Below are 25,746 nucleotides of genomic sequence, written 5' to 3'. Positions count from 1 at the left end.
CATGTTTTATGATAGTTTACCTACCATTGGTTACATCTGATTTGTGCTTCTGTGTTCGATATTTCAATTACAGAATGCACAGACTTTAGGGCCATTACATGATCATGTACATGTATATCTTAATGGAAGAGATGCTAACAGCTTTCATGTAACATCTTCAATAGGTCATGAACTTTGTAATATTTAGTAACTTTTCTTGTGCAGAACTGTTTCCTATCTTGGCTCATCAGAAGAGATACCTGGAAAAGAAACACAAGAAGAAGCGGCCCAGTAGGAAAGGTGGGCGTGACCAGAACTCGGAGGATCGTCGTGACAACAGTGAGCGAGAAGACACCAGGGACAGGGAGGAGAGGGAGAGATCAGGGGGAACCTCATCAGCAAGTGAAAAGGAGATCCTCCCTCAGAAAGTTACCTCCCTTATTGACTCCTTTAAGGAGAGGAAGAAGAATTAAACTTTTAATGTGAAATTCCCTATGTCCGTGTGTGATTTTGTTCCGTAAAATGTTTCAATCACTGCCATTTGTGATTCATGATTTATTTCAATTATTTGTTTTTGTTTAATATCAAACCTTTTGTATTATATTATATCATATATAGCGCTACTTTAAAACTGATAATTTCAGATCATTGTACATTACGTGACAGAATGAATTGAGTGTTTTCTAAGTAAAGAGGAATACTGCCAATGATATTGAATTTCTCTGATTTTTGTTGTTGTTGTTGTTGTTGTTGTTGCTAAGTGCTAATTTTCTTGTTCAATTACAAATTAAATGGACAGTTTTATACTCAAACTGCCATGTATAAATTGTATTTGTGCTTGCTGATTTAGAGAAATTCATCCTTGTGATATTTTGTATGTAAAAAGTACAACTTGTTTCAGGTTGAATTAAAAATTTCCAAAGCATGTATGTTTTCTTTCATTTCATGAGTTTTATTAGTTTATTTCAACCAAACATTGTTTCTGTTTGTCCACATTTTACAAGATATAAATAAGAAAATATTTGAAAAAAAACTTTTTGTCCTTAGATGTGTCAAATTGTTTGCACTCTTGTTCAGTAATGTCTTATTGGAACAAATGATTACCCTTGGGACAAAATGTTCTAAGTACTATGAAATGTGTGTGATTCTGAAATACACAAAACATCTTTATACACAATTAATATGCAAAAATCCACAGTCTCATCTTTGATTTTTAATAATAAACATGAAAGGAATGGTTATATCAAATGGACACATGGATAAAAAAAAAATTCCAAGTTGCAATGTTGAATAAAGCATCCTCAAGTGTTCTATAGTACATGTATCATACAGAAAACAGTTGAACAATGTGACCCTGTACCTTTTATTTGTCTCCAGTTGATAACTTCTTTATGGAAAAACATTGGAAGTTCATAATTCATATGAAGATGGCTTATGACATAAAAGGTGTGTCATGACCTTGACCAGGGTCATTTGATCAAGTTCAATGTTACTTACAGAAAAAAAGTGTTTTCTGATCTCTTCTTGTAATGGAGAACATTGGAAGCTGATACTTTTCACAAATATTGCATATGATCTGAGGGCATGTATTGACTATGACTCAAGGTTATTCCAGCAAGTTTTTATCCATTTCCTGTCTCAAAAAGATTGCTTATGACTTAAAGGGTGCATACTGATCAAACCCAAGGTCATTTTAGATGCAACAGGTTGAAGGTAACTGGCAAAAAAAGTGTTATATTTGTGTTTGGGCTATAACTTTTTTAATGGATAAAACCTTGGAAATTCATACTTCACACAAACAGTACTTGTGTCTTGAAGATGTCTCATGACCTTGACCCAAGGTCATTCTGGCAGTTCAAGGTCACTGGAAGAAAAAGTATATTTTTTTTAACCTCAAACAAAGATTATTTGTGAGCTATAAAAAGTATATGTATGTTACAAACTTGACCCAAGGTCATTGTGGCAAGTCACTGGCAGAAAAAAAGTGTAAAATTCATGTCAGGTCCATAATTATTTCAAAGATGGCCAGATGATGTTTAATTTTTTCCAAGCAAGGTCATTTTAGCAATTTCAAGGTCCCGTTTATAAAATATTGTGAATGGACACTAAAAAAAAATGCAGCCGGTATTTTGCTTGTAGAATTTACATCGGGTTCGTTCTACAAATTGTAGGCAGTGAAACGTGTGTGAGAAAGTGAAAGTAGAACTGCAAGGTAAACATGATTTTCTTTAGTTAATCATTTCATGCTCTTCACTTAAAAAGACATTTGTTTTTCATATTTGAGCAAGAAACCTTGGCAGGATAAGAATAAGACATCGAAAGTTCTTTACTTTTTAAAAATTTCATGGACACAAAGTGATATTTATTTTATCAGAGGAAAAAATAGTTTCACAGATCTTATCGCATTTCCGTTTCTAGTTTTGGCCTTGAAATTTGTGCACTTTTCTGATAGTTTAAAGCAAAAATCGATTATTTGCCTCAGTATTTCACACGTCTCTCTCCATTTCCGCAGTGAAACTTGCAAAGGTATAAAATATATGGCATGTCAAACGTTACAATTAATATTCGATCTTTTTCATTTCTATAAATGCATATTTATATTGTTTATTTCACAATTTGCATTGTATTGTGATCGATAATTTTCCATTTCTGTTATTCACTTTCTATTTGTTTTGCATTATTTTTCATTTGCATTCTACAGTTTTCTTTTGTATGTTATATATTTGCTCATTTGATTCTATATTTTATCACAATTGATACTAAATACAAATAAATTCACATAAAAATACAAAATGAAACATTATATACAATATAAATAATCAATATGGAATACATATGGAAAATTAGACAATACAAATACCAAATATACAATACCAATATGGAAAATTGTAAAACACAAAAGATAATTATATAAATTGAAAATACAATGCAAATTGACAATTGATATTATGTATAATGCAAATAGAAAAATTTACAATACATAAAGTGAAATATACAATTTTTAGAAAATTATAGAATACAATTGGAAAAAAAAGAATACTGCAATGTTTGACAATGCTACAAGATCATGTGAATCTGCATAAACAATAAAATATAATTTATTGAAGCTTTGAAAAATCATTTATTTAAGGTGCTACATTTTAGGTTCTTTTTAACAGAATGATGCTGCTTGCTGTAGTCATATTGGCACTGTTTCCATCATTTAATTCAAATGTGATTGATCCCAAGGGTTATGTTGTGTATTGTCCATGTATGGGTGAGTAGTTATGAAAAAAAAATTCATTGGATGTATTTATCACCCAAAATATAGAATGTGAAAGTTCAATTTAAACATAATTAGTATTTTGATTATATGCCAAAAAAAGGAAAAAAAAAAATGTACATGTATATGACTGTGATCAAAATTGTCAACACCTTTTATGATACACTTGTAAATTAATAATTTATATTTTTTGTGGAGGTAGGAAGATTTGGAAACCAGGCTGACCACTTTCTTGGATCCCTGGCATTTGCTAAAGATATTGACAGAACACTTATTCTCCCACCTTGGGTTGAATATAACTTTCCCAAACCAACATCAGTAAGCTACTTTAAAATTTTGATAGTTAAAATTCTAATTCTTATTTCCAGAAGTGTAATTTAAAGGATAATACATGTATAGATATACGGGTAATTGTTTACAATATTTTGAATGTTAGATACATGTATGGTATGTTAATAAAGTAGATTTAACTTGAAATATTTGTATCTTAGGACCAAATACCCTTTGACACATATTTCCGAGTTGATGCTGTGCAAAAATATCACAGATCAGTCACCATGGAAAAGTTTATGAAAGATTTAGCACCAAAAGTCTGGCCAAAAGGGAACAGGACAGGTAATGCAGTCAATATTTTGATTTATATATGCAGACTTTTAAACAAAAAAATTAATAAAACTCTTAAATTTGAATTGACTATTAAAAGGTTTGATAAAGTGTGCCATTTACTTTCATTTTTTTGTACTTTTTGCTTCTTTGAAATTGAAGGGCAATACAAGCATGATTCCAGATTAAATAATTTGATTATTTTCCAGTGTTTTGTTATGGTCCATCTTACACTGGAGAGCCTGGCTGTGATGCCAAACATGGAAATCCCTTTGGACCTTTCTGGGACACATTTAACATAGATTTTGATGCTTCCGAATTCTATGAACCTCTGTCTTTTGATACGGCTAACCATTTTGAAGTGAAGCGGTGGAATGAGAGGTATGCACTAACATTCTGATGCATGTCATGTTCATTATTTGATTCTCTGTCAAGTAACAAAGAACAAGGAAGAAAAAATACTTCCTGGTCTCTTTTTCATTGACTATCAAAAGATTGCAATTGTTCATAACCTCTGATTTTGAATGTTTCAGTATTAGAATTTATGTAAATTACCGGTAGATAGTACATGTCTATATATGAAGGTCAGAGTCTAGAAAATAAAAACTGAACTAGATCTTTCATCTCTGTTTTAATTCATATATTTATGCTATTTTATATAGTACCATCCTGTGCTTAAAAAGCAAAAGTATAGGCATGATTGCACTCTTCAAAGGCAAAATGTATCTAAAATTTCTTGAAATTGCAACAACAAAAAATTTTCACCCCATATTTTTAGTTTAGAAGATATAAAAACCATGAAAACATAATTTATTAAAGTTACCGGTACTCTGATAGCAGCTTTGTGAAATTAACACCTAAGTACATGTATCTAGATGTTGGCCTCTTTTTTCAGATACCCTCCAGAGCGTTTTCCAGTGTTAGCATTCAAAGGGGCACCAGCTCATTTTCCTGTAGAGCAGAGAAATCTCAAACTACAGCAGTATGTTGTGTGGTCAGACAACATAGAGAAGAAAGCTAAAGATCTCATTTCCAGCAAACTCAGCAATGATAAATACATAGGCATTCACCTGAGACTTGGCTCAGACTTTGTAAGGAAGGTTTCATGAAATGAACAAGTAATTTTTAGAGTGGCATTGTAGAAAAATATGCAAATAAGACCAAAAAAATAGTATTTTGGTGTTTAGGAATGTAAGTATCCAGTTGTGTAAATTAAAGTATTATTATAAATGAATTTTGAACCATAAAGCTAGAGATCCAGGAACACACCTTTACTAATACATGTACATGTAGGTCTTTGGAAGAAGCTGCACATATTTTTTTCCTATTTTATCCCAGCATGTACAGCCTATCAGTACACAAATCAAAATCAGACTTTGTGAGGCTAGAAAGCAGTTTATAATACTGTACTTGAGGTGGATTTTTCTGTCTTGAGGAAAAATTTAATTATGTCTTAATTATGTACTGAGTTTGATTTTAATTTTAATTTTAGTCCAATGCCTGTAAACACATAGACTCTGGTTCGGCATTATTTGCCTCCCCTCAGTGTATTGGTTACAGAGGGGAGAAGGGAAAACTGACCGCAGAAATGTGCTACCCCTCGGATGACACAATCATCAAGCAAGTGAAGAGCGCAGTGAAAGTGAAAGGAGTCAACAATGTGTTTATTGCCACAGACAGCAGAGATCTCATTTCCAAACTGAAAAAGGCTATGCCAAAGGTATTAGATCAACAAAAAAAAAGATTTTTATCTGAATAAATCTGCATGTGTTGTCTCCTCCTTGTGAAAGGATATGACTCCTGAAATTTTTGGTAAATTCTTCCTCTTAAAGATAATTTATCCCATGCTGGTATTTGAAAATGACATAGTGGTTCTGGAATTTTTTTTAAGTTTAATACAGTAGACACAGAGTTACACAGACAAAAATTGAACATGAATGCTAGCAGTGACTTCTAATGTTGTGGTAATTTATCAAATCAGTGTTCTTTTAACTTGAAAAAAAAAGCTTTTTATCACTATTTTATTGAATCAACCATAAATTTGTGTTTTTATACAGGTCAATTTTGCCAAGCAAGATGGAAAGAGTCCACATATAGATTTGGCAGTGTTAGGAAAATCTGACCATTTTATTGGCTGTTGTGTATCCACATTCTCTGCATTTGTTAAACGAGAGAGGGATGTTGCAGGGAAGTCAAGTGAATTCTGGGCATTCAAGCTGCCCAAACGTGACGAATTATAACATCAAAGTTTATAGCATTTATTATAGAATTTTTTATTGCATATTGCTTTGTGTTGGGTCTTTGCCATATTTATTATCCATGTAATTGGTGCCATTTACATATTTCCAACAAAGCTTTTTTTTTAAATTATAAAAAAAGAACGATATCTAATCCAATTTTTACAAGTAAACTAGACTGATAAATATTCTATTGAAGATTATTACCTTTGGTTTATTTTTCATTTAATGGGTTGTGCTTGTATTCATATTTTAGTTGAATGTACTTTATAATAATACATTTATATTAATTAATAATAATAATAATAATCATTTTTTCACAAGTTCCATATACACTCAAGTGAACTTTTCAGAGTTTTTTTTTATGTGAGTAAAACATAAGCAGGTGGATTGAAAAATCCACATGCTGCCCTAACAGAGTTCTGCATTCATACTTCTACATTTTTTCACTCTTTTATATTATACATTTTGATCTAGAATTTGATGCAGATTGTTTTTTTGTATTACATGTATATACTAACTTTTTTCATCTTGTAAGATTTATACAATTTGTAAACATGCAATGCTTATTATGGGGTTACAGATACAAATATATCTTATAGTACATTTTACATATATTACAACTCTATGAGTTGAAAGCTATATGTGCCATTAATTTTTTTTTCCATTTTTTTTGGATGTAATTCACATATTTCAGGTAATTGACCAATAGATTTGCTCCTCATTGAAAAATGACATAAATGTCAGAAGTAAAAATATTCAGATTTGTTTCTGAAACTACATTTTTGTTATACATATATATACAAAATATCTTTTTTAGAACAGAAACAACCAATAGCACAGGGATATAGAACATTCCATTTGATATTTTTGTTGTAAATTTAGATACTGTTTTTATTAACTGTTTGTGAATGTTTATTGTTCGCAGATATTGGTGCTGATATACCAGTCGTTTTTTTTTATGTAAGTTTACAAACTACAGCACATTTCTAGTCAAGTCTCAACTAGTTTGAACAAAGGGTTATTACAGGGAAGAACTGATTAAGCTTTATTAATGATAACCATTAATATGACATGCTTTAAAAAAATACATATTAATAATTGGGCCTAAAAGTTCAAAGAAGAAATTTTTCTAGACATTTAAAAAAAATGCCCATCATGACAACCCCACACAAATGTATTTCTATTTTTTTTTTTGGGGGGGGGGGGGGGGGGTACAGGTCATTAAGTTTTCTCTTCTGAATAACTTGAGTATTCTTTACAATAAGTACAGGTAAACTTGGTTATCTCAAACTTTACTTGACCAGGGGAAATCTTCCAAGGTTTGAGATCTGGAAAGTGATTCTTGATTCAGTAAGAAGGATATTCACAGATTCCTGGTATTCTGCTTCTCAGTGAGATGCTGACATTAAACTGAACTTCAGTGTGTCATGATTTTGCATGACTGCATATTGTACTTAAAAATCCACCTTCCTATTATGGCCAAAAAAGAAAAAAAAAATAGGGTAATAGGGAACAGGGACATTTGTCATTGTACTTAAAAATCCACCTTCCTATTATGGCCAAAAAAAAAAAAAAAAAAAAATTAATAATAATAGGGTTATAGGGGACAAGGGCATTTATCCATTGAATTCAAATTTCCAGAATTGATACTGCTGTAAAACATAAAAATTGTTTCATCTTAAAGTTGATATTTTATTGGTCATGAAATTTCTTGCATTATGGCATAATTCATATCATATGGTAGTTTTCACGCAAAATGTATAAAGACATAACTGTGCCATGTTATTATGTACATGTATTTCAAATTACTGTTGATTTTATTAACTCCACTGGACAAAGACCAGAAGAGCCTATGCTTTGATAAGGTGTCTGTTATCCACCCATTTGTATGTATATTTTTTCACATTAAAGAGTTGGGTGAAATTTCAGTTCAGGGTTCATCAAGATCATACTATAGTTGCATTAGAAATGTTCATATTATGAAAATTCTTGTTGGTGTAAGCCTTTTTTTGTGTTTTTAAACCTCCAAGTGATATACATGTATCTATTGTAAAGTAAAAAAACAAGTTATATTATTGTAGAGTCAACCCCAAAGAATAAAAATTTTACCAGAATTTTGGAGAATATGTACTTTTGCTACACAATGTACCTCTAGTAAGAACATGCAGGTACTACTGGACATCAGCACCTCACAATGGAACTTGCTACTAAAAGTAACCCTTTACTGCTATTTTTTACACAATATACCTCTCAACTGTATGTAGCTGTCTGTTTGTCTGTAAATAATTTTTCCCAACTACTTCTCCTAGTGTCAGTTTTTAACTGATATCAGTTAAACTTGGTACACTAGTAGATTCTTCTAAATTTTAACTGTAAGCTCAAGTGAGCTTTACTTATCACTCATTGTCCAGCATCCATCAGTCTGTCTATCCATCCATATGTAAACATTTCACATTTTCAACTTCTTAATTTTTTCCATCCCTTATAGGACCTAATTCTCTATCCTTAAATATCCATCACGTATATAATAATCTGGTATTACTTCAAAGCATTTTACAGTAGAAAAGGATTTACCAAGAGAAAGTTTCAAAAATGTAATTAACTGAGCAGTAATTAATTAACAGAAATTGCATCGAAGTCTATGGAGACAAGCGATTTTTTAAAATAAAAATTCAAATAATAAGAATATCAATAAGTACTGTGGTGGATTCATTAAATCATTAGAAATAGAATGACAATTGGAAAAAAAAATTTTTTTTTACCATATATATATTTTTAAATTGATTTTTATTACTTAAAAAAAAGAGGGAATTATCTCTTCAACAAAGGTCAAGGTCATAAATTAGGACATGTTCCATTCTTACATACTAATGGTAATAAATGGGGATTATGTCTAAGAATCCTGAGTGTTCCACCCATACACATCTGTTACATATTCAAATTCATTGAACCTGAGGCTATTAGGGATGGAATACCTTAAGAAATACTAGGCAAATTTCAACCAAACTTGCCACATAACAGATTCACAGTTATTTGAATCAATGAGCAACAAGGTTATGTTTGCAATATTGATATTTAAGAATCACCATATTGTCTGGAATCAAATTTAGTTGTGCCATGACCCCTTGGAACTAGGGTGGTACCAGCATATGGGGGCACAATTTTTCATGGGAATAAATAGGGGAAAAAATCTCTTAAGAATCCTCTGATGGAAAAGAGCAGGGCCAAGGTTATTCAGGTGAGTATGGTGGCCCATGGGTATCTTGTTAATTTTTGATGAATAATATTTCTATGGTTACTTAAAAAATAAAAAAAGTCTATGGAATTCTATTCTTCCTCCTACAGTTCTGATCCAATTTCAAATGGTGCACAGATAGACTACAAGTATCAGTGTTTTGCTTACTTTGTGTGTCTTTTATTAGCTCACCTGAGCTTTTCTGATCACATTTTGTCTGTAGTCCATCTGTCCGTCTGTCTGTCTGAAAACTTTTCACATTTTCGACTTCTTCTCCAGAACCATTGGGCCAATTTCAACCAAACTTGCCACAAAGTATCCCTGGGTAAAGGGGATTCAAGTTTGTTCAAAAGAAGGGCCACACCCTCTTCCAAGGGGAGATAATCATGAATTTGTGAAAAAAATTAATGGCATCATTAAAAAATCTTCTTCTCAAGAACCACTGTGCTTGAAAATATGAAACTTATGTGGAAGCATCCTCAGGTAGTGTAGATTCAAGTTTATTCAAATCATGACCCCAAGGGGTCGGGTGGGGCCACAATGGACGATCAAAGTTTAACATAGGAATATATAGGAAAAATCTTTAAAAATCTTCATCTCAAGAACAGCAAAGCCATGATTGGTCATATTTTAATGGAAGCATCCTCAGGTAGTGTAGGTTCAAATTTGTTCAAATTATGACCCCCGGGGGTAGGGTGGGGCCACAATGGGTAATCAAAATTTTACATTGGAATACATAGGAAAAATCTAAAAATCTTCTTCTCAGGAACAGCAAAGCCATGATTGGTCCTATTTATATGGTAGCATCCTCAGGTAGTGTAGATTCAAGTTTGTTCAAATCATGACCCTCGGGGATAGGGTTTGGCCACAATGGACGATCAAAGTTTTACATAGGAATACATAGTAAAAATCTTTAAAAATCTATAATCTTTAAAAATCTATTTCTCAAGAACAGGAAAGCCATGATTGGTCCTATTTATATGGAAGCATCCTCAGATAGTGTACATTCAAGTTTGTTCAAATCATGACCCCCAGGGGGTAGGGTGGGGCCAGAACAGGTGATCAAATTTTAGCATAGGAATGCATAGGAAAATTCTTTAAAACTCTTCTTCTCAAGAACAGCAAAGTCATGATTGGTCATATTTTAATGGAAGCATCCCCAGGTAGTGTAGATTCAGGTTTGTTCAAATATTGACCCCCTGGGGTAGGGTGGGGCCACTATGGGGGATGAAAGTTTTACATAAGAATATATAGAAAAAAATCTTTTTCTCAAGAATAGAAAAGACAATTGATTAGTCATATTGATATGGATTCATCCCCAGGTAGTGTGTGAACTATTTCTGCTTCATGTATATCTAAAATGCGCATAATTTTTGCGTATTGTATGTATATTAGATAATAACCTTTGAATTAGGCATTTGTATTTTTATTAATATAATAAATCTGAAAAAAAAAAATTACGTTCAACACGTAATACTGGCAAAAAATCGGAAACTGGATTTCGACACTTTTCAATTATCTATTTTGAAATTATTTTGACAAACTTCTTCAAATTATCTATGAGATGCAGTCGACCTCAAAAATGTCAAATTATGACGTCATCATTGATGTACATAAGCATGAATGAAAAGAACGTAATTTTAAATTTTATATGAAACAACACGTGTTAAATGTGAGTTTAAGATATTCTAAAACAAAATAATTGACAAATTAGGGATTATGTAGTTATCAAGAATAAATCTCATATACTAATAACTAATTTAAGCTATTTACGCATATAATGAACTCATAACTGCTGTTAAAATGAAGGGCCTTGCTTCATTTTCTGATAGCTCATCGTTCATAAAATGTAAAATTCATATTGGCCACACTCGAGTACCTCTAAAATATTTTGCTTAAAAATGCATTTATGTAATTTTTTTTTCTCTGCAAAGTTTGGAATCGGTACTTGAGTGTGGCCACATTCAAATTTTGAAATAACTACCGTAAAATCGACATTTTTTAGCAGTTTTTAACTTTATTTGTATATTTGATGCTGCGCATGTGCTAAAGACAATGGTCTGTGTGGCAAAAAATTTTATGTAGAATAGCATGACATTGTGCACTGCAATATAACATTTGACAGGCTTAGTGATTTCAAACTTAAATTTTGTCTAAAATTTAAGGCACATTTTGATGGTTCGTGGTTCTAGCTCTTTGTTCAAATGAGGGCCCCAGGGGTAAGGTGGGGCCACAATGGGGGATCAAATTTTTTACAAATGAATATATAGGAAAAAATCTGCTGCTCAAGAACAGCAAAGCCATTTGTTACATTGATATGGAAGCATCATCAGGTAGTTTAAAATTCAAGTCCCCCCCCCCCCCCCCCCCCCCCCCCCCGTAAACTTTTCATTACTAACTGATTTTTGCTTTTTTTCCTAGCCAATGTGCTCAGGTGAGCGATGTGGCCCATGGGCCTCTTGTTTCAATGAACACTACACCATTGTGATTGTTACTAAGATCTGAATTTCTGTCAATTCTTTCTAATTGCTCCTTCCTCTACAATTTTGGTCCATCTTCTACAAAACTTGATACAATGTACAACTTTAGAAAGCTTCAAGATAAAAAAAGTCAAGGTGCAATTTTTTTTGACCAATTTTATCTAGGTACAAATCATTAGAGCCACAGTATTGTCAATGACTTCTTGTTTCAATATCATTAAGACCAAAAAAATGACCAAACAATTTATTTGTTTTAAGGAATTGCTGTATGCATCATGTTTGTTACTTGTATGATATTGCCTTTTTTTAAAACTCTGATATAACTTAATATACTGGTATTTTTTTCTTAAATTCTCTGTTCATAAAGATTTACTACCTGGTATCTTTATCTTGAAATATATTATTCTTTAAACTAACTGTTTTGTTGTTCTTCAGCCCCCCCCCCCCCCTTCCCCCCAAAAGGAATAGGTTGAACAACTGAACTAAAAAAAGAAAGAACTAGAGGTACTGTGAGTAAAGCTCACAAAATCGAAAAATAGCATTTTTGAAAAATTATTGCATTTAATGTTTCTCTTTTACAAATTTATGGACCAGACACTAATTTGACATTCTTCTGCAAGTCAAATGATGTTCAATCAAGATCACAATATCCCTTCAGATGATAGGCACTTTTTGTTATTATGAGCTTCGAATGTTTCTTGGAAGGACTGGAAGCTGGATCTGAATGACCAAGTTGAAGTCTAAAGAGCAGGTCCAATACCAAGTAACTAATTGCCCTGTAGAGACTAAACTTGCATGGTTAGTACATCTATGGATGCAAACTACCAGACTTGTTTCGGATGCTCAAACAGACCACATTTTCCTAATGAATGATGAGGTTAAAGTCATTGGAGAAAAATTCATTCCCAAATATAATCCCTGTTAATTTTAAGAATATCTGCGTGGATGATGCAACTAGGGATGCATATTACTATACTTGCTTCGTGTGCTGGACCTTACCTACATTTTCTGGATGAGTCACCAGGTTAAAGTTTAGGAGAAAGTCCATTCTCAAGTAGCTATTAGACCTATTGTGACCAAACTTGCATGGTTGACATATCTAGAGATGCACACTACCAGACTTGCTTCAGATGCTGGATCTGACCTATATTTTCTGGATGAGTGACAAGGTTACAAGTTTTTGGAGTATTATTTCCAAACACTATTAGCACTATGGTGACCAAACTTGCATGGTTGATACACCATCAAACTTTCTTGTGGATGATGGATCTGATCTACATTTTCTGGATGAATGACCAGGTTAAAGTTTTTGGAGAAAGTTTATTCCCAAATAAGTATATTCCCTATGTTGACCAAATTTTCATGGTTGATGCATCTATAAGACTATTAGATATGCTCTGGATGCTGCATCTAATCTACATGAGCGACCAGTTAAAAAATTTTGAAGAAGGTTAATTTCCAAATAACTTTCCTAATTGATGTCGGTGGGAGTTATAGCCCCTGGGAGGCCGAGGTCTGGCTGGCCTTCTCTCGCTCCTGTCCTTGCATGGAAGGTCCTGATTTGAACAAATTTGAATCTATACTACATGAGGATGCTTCCATATCAATATGACTAATGAGTCCTATAGTGACAAAACTTGCATCCCTCAATCATATATGATTACATGCTAGCATACTTGCTCCAGATATTGGATCTGACTTACATTTTCTAGCTGACTTATTGTATCTGATTAAAGTTTATGGAGCATTTCCATTCCAAAGTAACTATATATACCGTAACACTCTGACCAAACTTGCATGAAAATGTTTGTGAAAATGCACACTACTAGACGTGCTTCAGATATTGGATCTGTTACCTTCATTTTCTGGATGAATTACCAAGTAAAATATTTTTGAGCAGCTCCATTACCTGATAAGCCCTGTGGTAACTAAACTTGTACCTACCTACCTAGTCCTTGTTGCACCCAGAGCCGCATAGGGCATGGGACTAGGGATTTCCATTCTTCTCTGTTCTTAGCTGTCCTCTCCCCAGGTAAGATTAATTTCCTTCAGTTCTTTTTCAACGGTTTGCCTCCATGTTGATTTTGGTTGGCCTTTCCTCCTTTTCCATTCTGGGGTCCATCTAAACTAAACTTGCAGAGCTGATAGATTTTGGGATGCACACTACCAGACTTGCTTCAGATAAGGGATCTAACCAACATTCTCTGGGTGTCAGTCACCAGGTTAAAGTTTTAGGAGCAGGTCCATTCTCAGGTAACTATAAGCCCTATGGTGACCATATTAATCATCTAGGAATGTACACTACCAGAACATTATTTTCATGTGTTCATTGAGTTCAGCTTGATAATCTTTGATTACCTTTGTTTGATGATATTTGTTGATTTAACAATATATAAGGACTAAAAGATTCTGATCACATGAAAATTTCTTTTCAATATACAAAAGATCCATGAAATAAACTTCTTTAGCAACCTTTTTTCTAGTGACATTGAGAAATGTTCAAAAGAATGATTCTTTATACATGTACTTGTAATACATGTACATGTACTAAATTTAAATGTAAAAACAATACGGTACTTAAAATATTCCATCTATTGACTGAAAATCAGACTTTTAAAACAAATTCTCATGAAGTGGCATGGTTTTTATAGCTCCTCTGTGTCACTTCATTGTTAAACAAATTATCAAATGGTTTGTAACAAACTAAGAATAATGCCATTTTCCTTCATCTTTGATTCAATGTAGTTTTATGTTTGACATTTTTTCTCTATTTGGAGGGAAAAATTCCTTTTGATATTTATTTTTGGATGTAACTGTATTAAAAACCAGAAAGTTTGCTTTACTAGAAAAATCTTTATTTTTATTTTCAACACACATATATTTATAATAACAGAAATTTCAGAATTAACAAAATATAACAGAAAACATTATAGGAATAATATTGTTCTCAAGTGATAATTCTTTTGGGGGAATAGTCTTTCAAATCCCATTTCATTTAAAATTGTTGAAAAATGATACATATATACTAAAATAGGCAATCTAGATGATGTTTACTGACATATTTTAACAATTCGAATAAAAAGTGGCCAGTTCTCTGTGCAGTTTGAAGGATTATAATTTTAATATTAAAAAAAAAGCCTGTAAGCTTGTAAGCTCAATAACAAGAAAGTATATTGATCAACAAGGGGCCCTTGAACAAATTTGAATCTTGATTTTCACATCCTTTTCCCCATACCATATACTGTATGTGTGTGCGTGCTTTAAAAAAGCGGGCTTCATATTTTAGTGGATTTGGCATAATCAACAATGCACTAATTAATGAATACGGTACTCTTAATAAATCATTAATAAATATAGTACACAGCTTGGACATGTGAAGTGCTAATTCATGATTATGCCAACCACTCGATACCCAGTGATTGTGCTTAAAAACATGTTAATTTATGTACACACACAGTAATGAAACCTCTTTTGTAGAAGAGGGTGGGTGAGTGGAGGGGGGGGGTTCCAAATGAATCTTCACAAAACATTCACGTTTCACAAAAAATTTTGCCTTGTTCATGAGATGATTTTTTACTATGACATCAGCCTTTTTTTTAATTATGTTTTTACATGTATAACATTATAGCTCCTTGGAAAGGTGGAAGTGGGTCTTCATTTGAATTAATCAATCCCCCTTACCCAAGGATGCTTTCTGGCAAGTTTGGTTGCAATTGGCTCAGTGATTCTAGAGAATAAAATAAATATTTGAAAAGTTATCCAAACAAACAAACATACAAATACACCATGCAAACTCTGATCAGAGAAACTTAGTAAAGCCTCTGACAGCTGTAAGCTGAAATATATAGTTGTAGAGATCTCAACAAATGTATCACAAAGACAGCAAGGAGAGGAAAAGGCATCAAATATCACTTCATATTCATACAAAATTATACAGATTTGTAAATAACTGGGGGAGAAATGATACATGTACAGTTTGTTGTCAAAATCTGTTCCATTTTCAACCAAGATATTTGCTATGCAAATTCATGTATTTCAAAAGATGTCAATTTTTCAAACATTCACAACTCGTATCGGTATGAACAGTCAATGCCATGATTTGCAGGATTTTGGCAGACACTAGCATCTTTTATCTATGTGGGGTAGATAACGCTTCAACAATCCATGGATCACACTTTGAGCCTTCCCGAAACTCATCTTTTGTCAGTTTACCATCATTATTCTGTAAAAAAGTCATAAAAATAATACATATTAACATTTGTTGATTATAGCTTCATATCATTTCAGAAATGTTTTTTTTTTAAATACTTTCAACTAAATACTATGACAAATCAATATGTCTCTAAAGAGTTATTCCCCTTGTCACAATAGGCCTGTCAAGTGTTCAACATACTGTATCCATCTGGGTGAAGATCTTTTCCACTCTCTTTTCTGGGGTATCCTCATCCTTGGGGAGGTCTAGGAGGTTCCCTACCATGCTATAAATAGCATCCACTATACTGACCATTTCTTCTTTTGTGATATAGCCATCATTATCCAGATCATATAGACTGAAGGCCCCTGAAATAGATATGAGCCCAAGTTTCAGTTTATGTTACATACCCATAAAAATTTAAGTGTCATTCTCTGTAATTTCTTTCACTTTTATATAGGAGCTGTAGCACAAACAGTCACAGAATTTTGCTCTGATAAAAACATTTGATACAATAAACTCATATCAGGCAAAAATTGGTTGCTATATGCCATGGTTACTATGGCAGCAACGTCCTAAATTTTGAGAAAAAAAAAATATGTTGGTACCTAACATCACTCTAGATTATTCACAAAAGAAGATTCTTAAGCAATTGAAGCATGGCCAAGAATAACAGAATGAATTTTTAATAAAATTTATAGTAATATGGCTGGGATATTTTAACACATTCTTTTTTCTACTCTCAGTGATGTTCTTGCATTTTAAAGATAGGTTTATGTGCATGCACTTGTGGGAAGATTAAAAAATAACAGAACATTTGTATTACATGTCCTTCAACTGCTTGTTCAATTTTGTGGACTTTATCAAACTGAATTGAATTTTTAAAATCTATATTGTACATTATATTACTTTTTCATTTTTAAAGATTCAATAAATATAAAATTTGCAGAAGATTCACATTTTAAATGGGTCCTAAGTTATTGCTCATCTGCTCAATAATGAAGAATGGTGATTGTTTTCAAAGAACTTCATAACACAATCATGCAATTACAAATGGACTTGATACTTACAATCCAGTATCTCAAGATTAAATTCAAAAGAAGAGCTCCAGCTTACAGGAACTGTCTAATCTGACACCTGTGCAGTCCATTTTACTGTGAATTCCGACCTTTAGTTTCATTCCCATTTTACTATTTTTAATGTTTTTTTACACTGTTTAGTCCGACACTTTGTCTATTCCAACACAAAATTTGTCTCCTAGTGCATGATGGATTAGACAGGTTTCACTGTACTTGTAAGTTCTGGTGCTCTTTTGGAAAAGAAACTGGATTGTAAGCTACATTGCAGTATGTACATCTCTTTTTTGGTCTGGAATTGGGCAGAAAACTGGAGTGCAAGTACATTACAAAATCCTGTTTCTTTTCCATATTCCAGAAAAATGGAATATATACATGTACTTACAATCTAGTTTCTTTACTCAGCTCCATACAGATATATGGGATATACAAATACTATCCAGTTTCTGTGCTTAGTTTCAGGCATGTGGGATATGTACTTACTGAATCAGTTTCTTTACTCAGTTCCAGGTGCATGTCATATATGTAGGATCTATCATGGTTTTTGCATGGTTGAATATGTTTTTATCCAATGAGTTGTGTATTTTCTATCCCCATGCAAGCCTTGGCGATTGGATAGAAAACATACAAGTTGGATAAAATTCAAATCCAACCACAAACCATTGAGGATTCTTTTTAATCACTCATTTTACACATACAGCTATTACATGATTTACACTGTTTTTATATGCGAATCCACATTATTTGACTTCTTCACTTTTATGCAAAAACTATTGCGACATCACAACAGATGATATGAAAATGATATCAAATGCTATCCATCCACTGTATACAGATGTTAACATGTGATAAATACATGTACTATCCAGATTCTGTGCTTAGTTCCAGACATAAAGGATATACATGTAAATACTTACAGTCTAGTTTCTCATCCAGTGAACCTCTTGAAGTTATGGATAAAGCACAAATAAATTCTTTAAAAGATATATAACCATCCTGAAATACATAGGTATATTTAATCATTTAATGTGATAGAGAAAAAATATAAGAAAATTTCCTAGGCACTTAATTGTGAATTCTACAAAATATATTTTTCACTAATTCATATTACAGGACGAAGTCTGCAGACTCTGATTTCAATAATGTCAAAGATAAGAATTTTAATTATTTTAAAGACCTCAGGCATGCCTGGGTTGTACCTGAAATTTGATCTTGGTTACTAAACCCCAAATATCATTACATTATCATGTCTTATGTCCTGGTGTTATATCAAATCCCTAAGAGAAGTACAATCTATTCATTCATTTCAGTCCTTGACATACATATGTGATCTGAAAACCAATCCCCGAAATCCCTTCATGAAATTAATATAGTGGTAATATTACATACTGCTCTGCTGAATTCTTCCTAATGATATATCAAATCTAATGAAATAAAGGCCAGAGATTCAAATAAAAATTTTACTCAACAACAAAAGATAAAGTCTTGTTTTACTTCAAAGTGAGATTCCACCTTGGCTAGCTATTATGAGGAGATTCCTTTCATTTTAAGAATAACTGTGGTATATGTTCATGATTTTGATGAGAAATAATATCCAATAAACAACTTCTAAAGAGAAGTTTATTGAACAGGTATATTGTAATTAAGCTTGAGGGATGTTGGCAGTATTAGTTTTTCCCTTTAGGTCACATATTTTATGACTAACTATGACTTAAACTTGTTCAATTGATCTAGTGAGCTTACAGTTGACATCATTACATACCTTGTTTGCATCAAAAACATTGAAGACAAAACTGGCAAATTTGGTAGGGTCACCATTTGGGAAGAACTGTTGATATATTGTATGGAACTCCTAAAATTCCAAAAAAGAAACACTGCAATTAAGAGAGAAGGGTGAAATTTCAGATTTTGTTTTTTTTTCCAGTTATTTGAATCTGTTCTTAAAATAAGACCACAGTGACTGTGCTTTGCTTCTTAAATTCACCTCACTGGTGTTTTTTGAATTGCATGAACAGACCTAATGTACTTTTGTAGTTTGTGCTTTAACATCTGAAAGACTCCATGATGCATCTATCTTAGGCTCAAAAGGAAATAATTTCCTCTCAGTAACCTTGACCTTTACTTATAAAGAGTTTGAGATCAAGTTCATAACAAGAACCTCTTGTTATGTGTAATCATTTTAGAAGTGTTTCTTCATTTAAAAAAAACGCAAAACAAAAGGAAACAAAGAATTTGTATATATTCTTCTGATTTCTTTTTTCTTCATTCAACATTTCTTGATCTACATGTATTTCTTTGTTATCATCATTCCACATAGTTTTCAACAGATGGACAAACAGCAGATAGACATTGCAAGTTATACATTGTAGACCCTAATTTTTTGATTCGAGGGAAGGCAGAGTGTAATTAATGTTTTGTCTACAATAATGCACATTTACTAAATTGCTTGAAGTAAAATATTCGTTAATTCTCCATAATATGGGGTCAAAATTCTTGTGTATTTGAGGATTTTTTTCTTTGTAGGGAGCTTACATGATTTCTCAAAGTAATGAATCATAAATTTTGCCTACTAGGTGTGAAGAAGTAAAGAAGAAGATTTTCAAAAATCTAGAGTATTTCAATATGTTATCAACTTAGCCCTGCAATATGGCCTGAACTAGACAAAAAAAAGTGATGAATTTCACAAATTTGGTTAAGGGTTCATAAAAATTGACCTCATTTTTGTCTACTAGATGTCAAGGATTAAGGAACTTTTTTTTATTCACGAGAACTTTATTTTCTTATAATTACAAAAAATTGTCTCTCACAAAAATTCCATTCTTCAACATATAAGACTTAGTATTATTAAAGATTATGTGGAGCAATGACAGAAATTTGTTCAAAAAATGTCTCGCTTATAAATAAAAAAAAATTAGAAATATGTCCATAGGACATAAATGACCCACCCAGGGTTCATTAGTAATCCAAGGAAATTTGTATTAGTGTATGAAGTTTGATTAATATATTTTGAATAATTTCTTTAAAACTGAGTTTTCTACACAATAAAAAGTAAAGTCAGAGGTCACTGGGAAGGTCAAGATAAAAAAAAATTGGACACACAGTTAAATTCTTACCAATTATATATCAGTGCTGCCACTGCATAGGCTTACATAAAACTCTCTTGAATTGTCTCTTTGAAACTGAGCTAAACACATATTTAAGATAAGTCAAGGTCAAAGCAAAGGTCAAGGTCAAAAAATGTTCAATAGCTCTCACCACTATGTATCAACCATTATGTATCAGCATGTGAAGTTTGATAAATATATCTTGAATAGTTTCTTTGAAACTGAACTTAAAACACAAATTTTAAAAAAGTGAGGTTATTAGGGTCAAAGAAAAGATCAAGGGTCAAAAAGAGGCACCCTTGCTCATCATAACCATGCACTTAGTATGCTTGCTAAATATCTAGTAGCAGGGGAAATGTCAAGGTCAAAAAATTCAAATGCAGTTGAATAGCTGTCACCAATATGTATCAGCATATGAAGTTTGAAAAATATCCTGAATAGTTTCTTTGAAACTGAGCTAAGCACAAATTTAAGAAAAGTGAGATCAAGATCAAAGGAAATGTCCAGGTCAAAAAATGTTGATGCAGTTGAATGGCTTTCACCAATATGTATCAGCATATGAAGTTTGATAAAAATATCATGAATAGGTTCTTCAAAATTAAACTAAATGCAAAGTGTGATGGAAGGACAGACAGAAGGACAGAAGATGGACATGACAAACACATGTATCTGTTAATTCCAGCCACATTCATGGCACAGCATAAAAAATTTTAATAAAAAATTCTATTACATCTGTATTTATAGGTATTCCAGAAGGCAGTAGAAGAGTAGATCCTCAATACCTCATTTACATGTAAATTCAAAAGAAATTAAAACACCATTATGCCTTGTTCTTGAAAACTCATTTTCACACCTTATTACCCCCTTCCTTCTGATTTACAGAACCATCAAACAAAATCAATATGGCGTGTGACGAACCTGGGATCCAGGGTATTACCAAATGCCAAGTCTGTCAACCACTTCCATCAACAGATCATTCAAACTTTGTAAGCAAAAGAAACTCTTAACTGAATACTTCCTTTGCCTGTCTCATTTCATCAACCCACTTTGTTTAATGATCTGTGAATATTTTTCAAAGCAAAGAGAATTCACACCATAATATTGTGAATAAAAACATTCAAGAATATTTTTCTTGAGACAAATACAAACAGATTACCGAAACTAGAAATATATGTCAGTATCATATTAACATCTTCTCTTGGGTGAAAGACTTTGTTCCAAGATACCTCTTTACATGTAAGCAACCTTCAAGGTAATCAAAGAAACTGAGAAAAATGTGAGGTCAGGGTTATATGGAAGGTCAAGGTGGTCATCAAATCTATGTATACTTATACATTAAACACCTATAGTACTTGTAGCATGGGTCAATGCAGGTTCCCCAAGCAGTGCATTCCACTTATCTAGATGGCCATTCATTTCCCTACAAGCCATGTAGTACTACTTCTTAAGTATCACACAGACACTCATCAAAATATATATGCAATCAAGTTTAATGAAAGGGTCTGGAAATGATTCTTTTGCAATGAAAACAAATATCTGATACACGTTTGCAGCAAAGGGGAAAAAGTGCACTACTGATCCATTAAGTGCATGTCCCCAACATTTTCAGCAATAAATGAATTCAGCACCAATACATTAAATCAGATAGAGCAATCCATGTCCATACTTAAACATTTGCTGTGTGGTGCAATGATTGGCAATCAAGTTAAGCAGAATATAGCATAAAGCTTCATATTTCACCAAGAATCTATACTAATGTCCCTTTCAATAATTAATGTTTCATCTTTGCAACGAATGAAGATGATCAATGTATTGTCCTTAATGCTTATCTGCCATATATGTCTGTGATTTTTTGGTAGATTTTGGATTTGTGCCACAAAGTGGGGACAGATCAGGCAGACCCAGACTTCCACACAATAGTACCTTTATAAATCATCTAATGATAAAAACCTAATCTGTTAATATCGATGACCCAAGCCCACAATAGGCTTTTAACATCTGCACTAAAAGGATGTCAAAATAACAGGGCATCTCAAGAATGTATAGTTACAAACATAATTTTAACTGTCAAAAGGAGTCACTCCATCTGCTTAAGGAATATGACATTTTATTAAAGCAACTGCAAAAATAACCAATTAGCAGATTAATTTAATAGATATAGTAGGCACTCCCAAGATACGTGCATATCTTGTTAAACAAAAACAGTAAACACCATCTACGGGTAATGTTTATTTCTTTAAAGAATACAAATAAATATAGCCTATTATATAGAATACATATATGATAACAAAGAGATTAAAAACCCCACATTTATAGATAATGTGGCTATAATTAATTTACACAGATTGTGGTACAGGAGAGAAAATATATGGTTAAAATAGAAATGTAAGAAAAGAATTCATTGCAGATATTTCCTTGATATAATGAGACCCTGGGTGGCACACGCAATATGTCTTCATGTAAATTCACTGAATAATTGACTGTCATATTTATATAATGTGCATAAAAAAATTGTTGATTTATCAATTTGATATATTGTATGGAGTGATATAAATTATTCAAATTAGATGCAAAGCACTTATAATAAAGCGATACATTTTTAACCAAATCAGATCATTTTTTTGCAAAATTAAATGTTGTTCAGATTTTCTGTACAATAAAAAGATTGATCATTGTATGAAGCAATATAATGTAAGAAATGCTGGATTTTATCTGCATATCTTTGAAATACATACATTTAAGAATGAAATTCTGTTAGATCATTTTAAAGATAATGACAAATAGATATAATGACAAATAATCCTCAAATAGTTTTTTTTTTTTAAAGTTAAATCAAGTACTGTAGATATACCCAATTATACACAAGGAATTGATTATCGCGTAATTTCATGAGAAGCTGTGTTGGCGAAATAAAATACTTTTATTTTTTTATAGATGAAATACACATTTAAACTCAAGTTCGACAGTCCACTCATGAATTCAAGTTCAATTTGACGTCAGTGAGTCTTTTCGGGATATTAAGTACTCATGAAAAATAAGGAATCTACAGTACATACTCCCTCACTGTCATAAGTCGCTTAGTTCTTTCATACATCAAATTCACCTATTTGTTTATTTCAAAATTCGAAAGAAAAAATTAAATAAACAAATAAAATGCATATTCTGGTCTGTATGATCTTTGAACTTTGGTATTAAGTTATATATGACTTAGGCTATTAATTCTACATAATTATAGAGTGATAGGATATTTGTAGAACATGAATAAAGCATAAAAATACTGTTCAAAAGATGTCTTCATTTCATGTACAATTCATTATAAATTAATTAATGTACAAGATTTACTACACAACCAATAAACTCCCAATTCATGCACATTAAATGTCATCCTTGTTCATTAGTGATTCCTCTGTAAAAATATAAAGTTCAGAGGAAAAAAAAAAGCTTCAAGACCTGAGCAAATAATAGAGTCATGTCCATAAACAAGGGCAAATATACTGTCAGAACCAAATACACAATATAACTGGGAATTCGAATACAGATTGACACAAAAAAATTGAAAATATATGTTCATAATCAAGATTGAAATCAGTAAATTTTAAAATTTTGTTCTATTTTAAATCAAGAAATACTTATATTTTTATCTAATTTAAGCCCGATTTGGTGTATGTATATTTTAAATGTCTCCCTGAAAAGATTTACAACTTAATTTCATGTCTAATACAAAACAACTATAGAACACCCATATACTTTTAGCTATACAAAGCAATACAAAGCTCTTGTGCATTTAGTATGGACAGATTGCTTTGAATTTAAATCACTTCATAAAAGTAAGGACCTCTTTTCTAAAATGAAGCAATTTATGTCCCTCAATCAATCGCCATTCTTGGAATCATACAGGAAGATTCCACTTGTCACGAAAGAAAAAAAAAATCGCGAAAGAACTGAGCATTTCAAAATTTCACATTGACAAGCAGGAACGTTGTATCAGTAGTTACATTTGTACATGTATATGTCTGAAGTCAAAAACCTGACTATTGTCAGCCATAGTTCACATAAGTGTCATGTATTGATCATAGAAATTCCTGTACATACACAAAGCAAACAATGTTCCTGTCTTGAACAAACAGAAATCAATTCCTCAATTTGTTGGCAAATACAGGCAGACAAACCAACATTCTTGAAAAATAAATAAACATTCATTCACTAAGTCATATACAAAGAAAGGGAATTATTATCAATTCTTCTTCCACAAAAACTTAATAATTGAATGAATCTCCACACATACAAATATTGAATACTTATTATGAAAGTGGTTACATTCAATCTACTGTAAAAATTAATGACAAATATTTATACTCTATTTTATAATTAAAATTATTGTATATTCATTATTATTCTCATCATATTCACTTGATTAAAATTATTTGATTAAACTAAGAAGTATTTTATTTATCATTATTCTCATCTGATATTCACTTGATTAAAATTATTTAATTAAACTAAGAAGTATTTGCAATTTATCAAACAGAATGGATAATATTTTATCTACAAAAACAGTCTCATACATGTATTAGTACATCAAATGTTACCAATTAAGTCATAACAGAGGCCTTTTTTCAATGAAGGAGTTTATCATTTGCTGCACTAATAAATACAACTCTTAAATATACCACAAGTCATAATACACATTTTTAAACTACAACTGCATGCTTATGCAACCATCACCTGATGCTGGAATGCTGGTCCAACTTTGGCATCATCTATCCAGACATGGGGACTTGGACTATACTTAGCTTTGTAGGCAGGAGTGAGAACATTCAGTCGGTTTACAATCTGATCCAGCTCCTGAGCATTTACTCTCCTCTTCAGAAGGGCAGCTTGTTTGGCCCTTAGCCCTGGGACCACTGGGTTCGTCTTGGTGACTGGAGGAGGTTTATATTCTACAGGCACCTTGTCGGCTATGTCCACCCCTCCCCGGCTGGCTACAGTAGGTTTGGTAAGCCTATTAATGATGCTATCAAATTCATCTCCATTAACTTTTTTATCACCATACACAAAATCTGTGTATTTCCTCTGTTTGCCAGCCCCTCCTGTGCTGGCTACGGTTGGCCTTGTGACCCTATGAACAATAAAATCTAGATCAGCCTCAGATACAGTTCTAGATCCATACACATAATCTTTGTTTTCATATTTCTCAGCAATATCCACACCCCCTCTGCTGGCAACAGTGGGCCTTGTCACTCTACTCACAATGCGGTCAATGTCCTCACTGGAAATTTTGGAATTATTCCTCTTTCCCTCATTTTTCTGCCTATTCCCTTCCCTCACAATGGGTAGGGAGTGCCCAGAATATTTACTTTTTGCTGAGGGTGATGCTCTGTGTCTTCCACTTCCTGGAGGGGCACTTTTAATGCTGGAGACAGGCCGGGGATAATCCATGAAGGCTTTATCTTCTGCCGCCCAAGCTCCCTCGTCGTGTTTTCTACTGCAGGGACGTGGTACGGGTGAGGCAAGTCGGTAACATAGATGATCCAGATACTCTGGCTCCACTGAATGCCAGGGTCCAATAGTGCGA

General features: G+C 32.5%; 3 protein-coding genes across 4 annotated transcripts in view; 2 read left to right on the top strand and 1 right to left on the bottom strand.

Moving 5' to 3' along the window:
- The window catches only part of LOC133197422 (ribonuclease 3-like), a 141,340-nt gene extending 140,434 nt beyond the window's left edge, over nt 1–906 (top strand). Inside the window, exon 31 of the mRNA XM_061333448.1 lies at nt 205–906. Within this exon, the coding sequence (XP_061189432.1) occupies nt 205–452 (248 nt within the window). The 3' untranslated portion in view covers nt 453–906. The remainder of the gene's footprint in view (nt 1–204) is intronic.
- A 1,220-nt stretch (nt 907–2,126) lies between these two features.
- On the top strand, nt 2,127–6,206 carry LOC133196459 (GDP-fucose protein O-fucosyltransferase 1-like). Its single transcript, XM_061332351.1, has 8 exons — nt 2,127–2,191; nt 3,138–3,235; nt 3,444–3,559; nt 3,733–3,856; nt 4,054–4,225; nt 4,740–4,935; nt 5,337–5,564; nt 5,902–6,206. The coding sequence occupies exons 2-8, from the start codon at nt 3,139–3,141 to the stop codon at nt 6,082–6,084; spliced, it is 1,116 nt and encodes a 371-aa protein (XP_061188335.1). The 5' UTR covers nt 2,127–2,191; nt 3,138; the 3' UTR covers nt 6,085–6,206.
- An 8,497-nt stretch (nt 6,207–14,703) lies between these two features.
- LOC133196458 (neuronal calcium sensor 1-like) overlaps nt 14,704–25,746 on the bottom strand; it is a 34,484-nt gene continuing 23,441 nt past the window's right edge. For both annotated transcript variants that reach the window (XM_061332350.1, XM_061332349.1), the window contains exons 5-8: nt 18,830–18,919; nt 17,985–18,063; nt 16,193–16,359; nt 14,704–16,021 (exon numbers count right to left, since the gene is read on the bottom strand). In XM_061332350.1, the coding sequence (XP_061188334.1) occupies nt 15,929–16,021; nt 16,193–16,359; nt 17,985–18,063; nt 18,830–18,919 (429 nt within the window). In that variant the 3' untranslated portion in view covers nt 14,704–15,928. The remainder of the gene's footprint in view (nt 16,022–16,192; nt 16,360–17,984; nt 18,064–18,829; nt 18,920–25,746) is intronic.

This window comes from Saccostrea echinata, unplaced genomic scaffold (assembly GCF_033153115.1).
Source record: "Saccostrea echinata isolate AGI-Se365-2 ecotype Australia unplaced genomic scaffold, CSIRO_AGI_Sech_v1 ptg000030l, whole genome shotgun sequence".
Classification (NCBI taxonomy): domain Eukaryota; kingdom Metazoa; phylum Mollusca; class Bivalvia; order Ostreida; family Ostreidae; genus Saccostrea; species Saccostrea echinata.
Note: the sequence above shows the minus strand (reverse complement) of the source record. Positions and strands in the feature narration are given on the sequence as shown.

Excerpts from the sequence above, each read along its gene's own strand:
- LOC133196459 (XM_061332351.1), top strand. The coding sequence starts at position 3,139 with ATGATGCTGCTTGCTGTAGTCATATTGGCACTGTTTCCATCATTTAAT. Across the intron at positions 3,857-4,053 it reads GCCAAAAGGGAACAGGACAG|TGTTTTGTTATGGTCCATCT; the intron begins GTAATGCAGTCA and ends ATTATTTTCCAG. Across the intron at positions 4,226-4,739 it reads GTGAAGCGGTGGAATGAGAG|ATACCCTCCAGAGCGTTTTC; the intron begins GTATGCACTAAC and ends CTCTTTTTTCAG.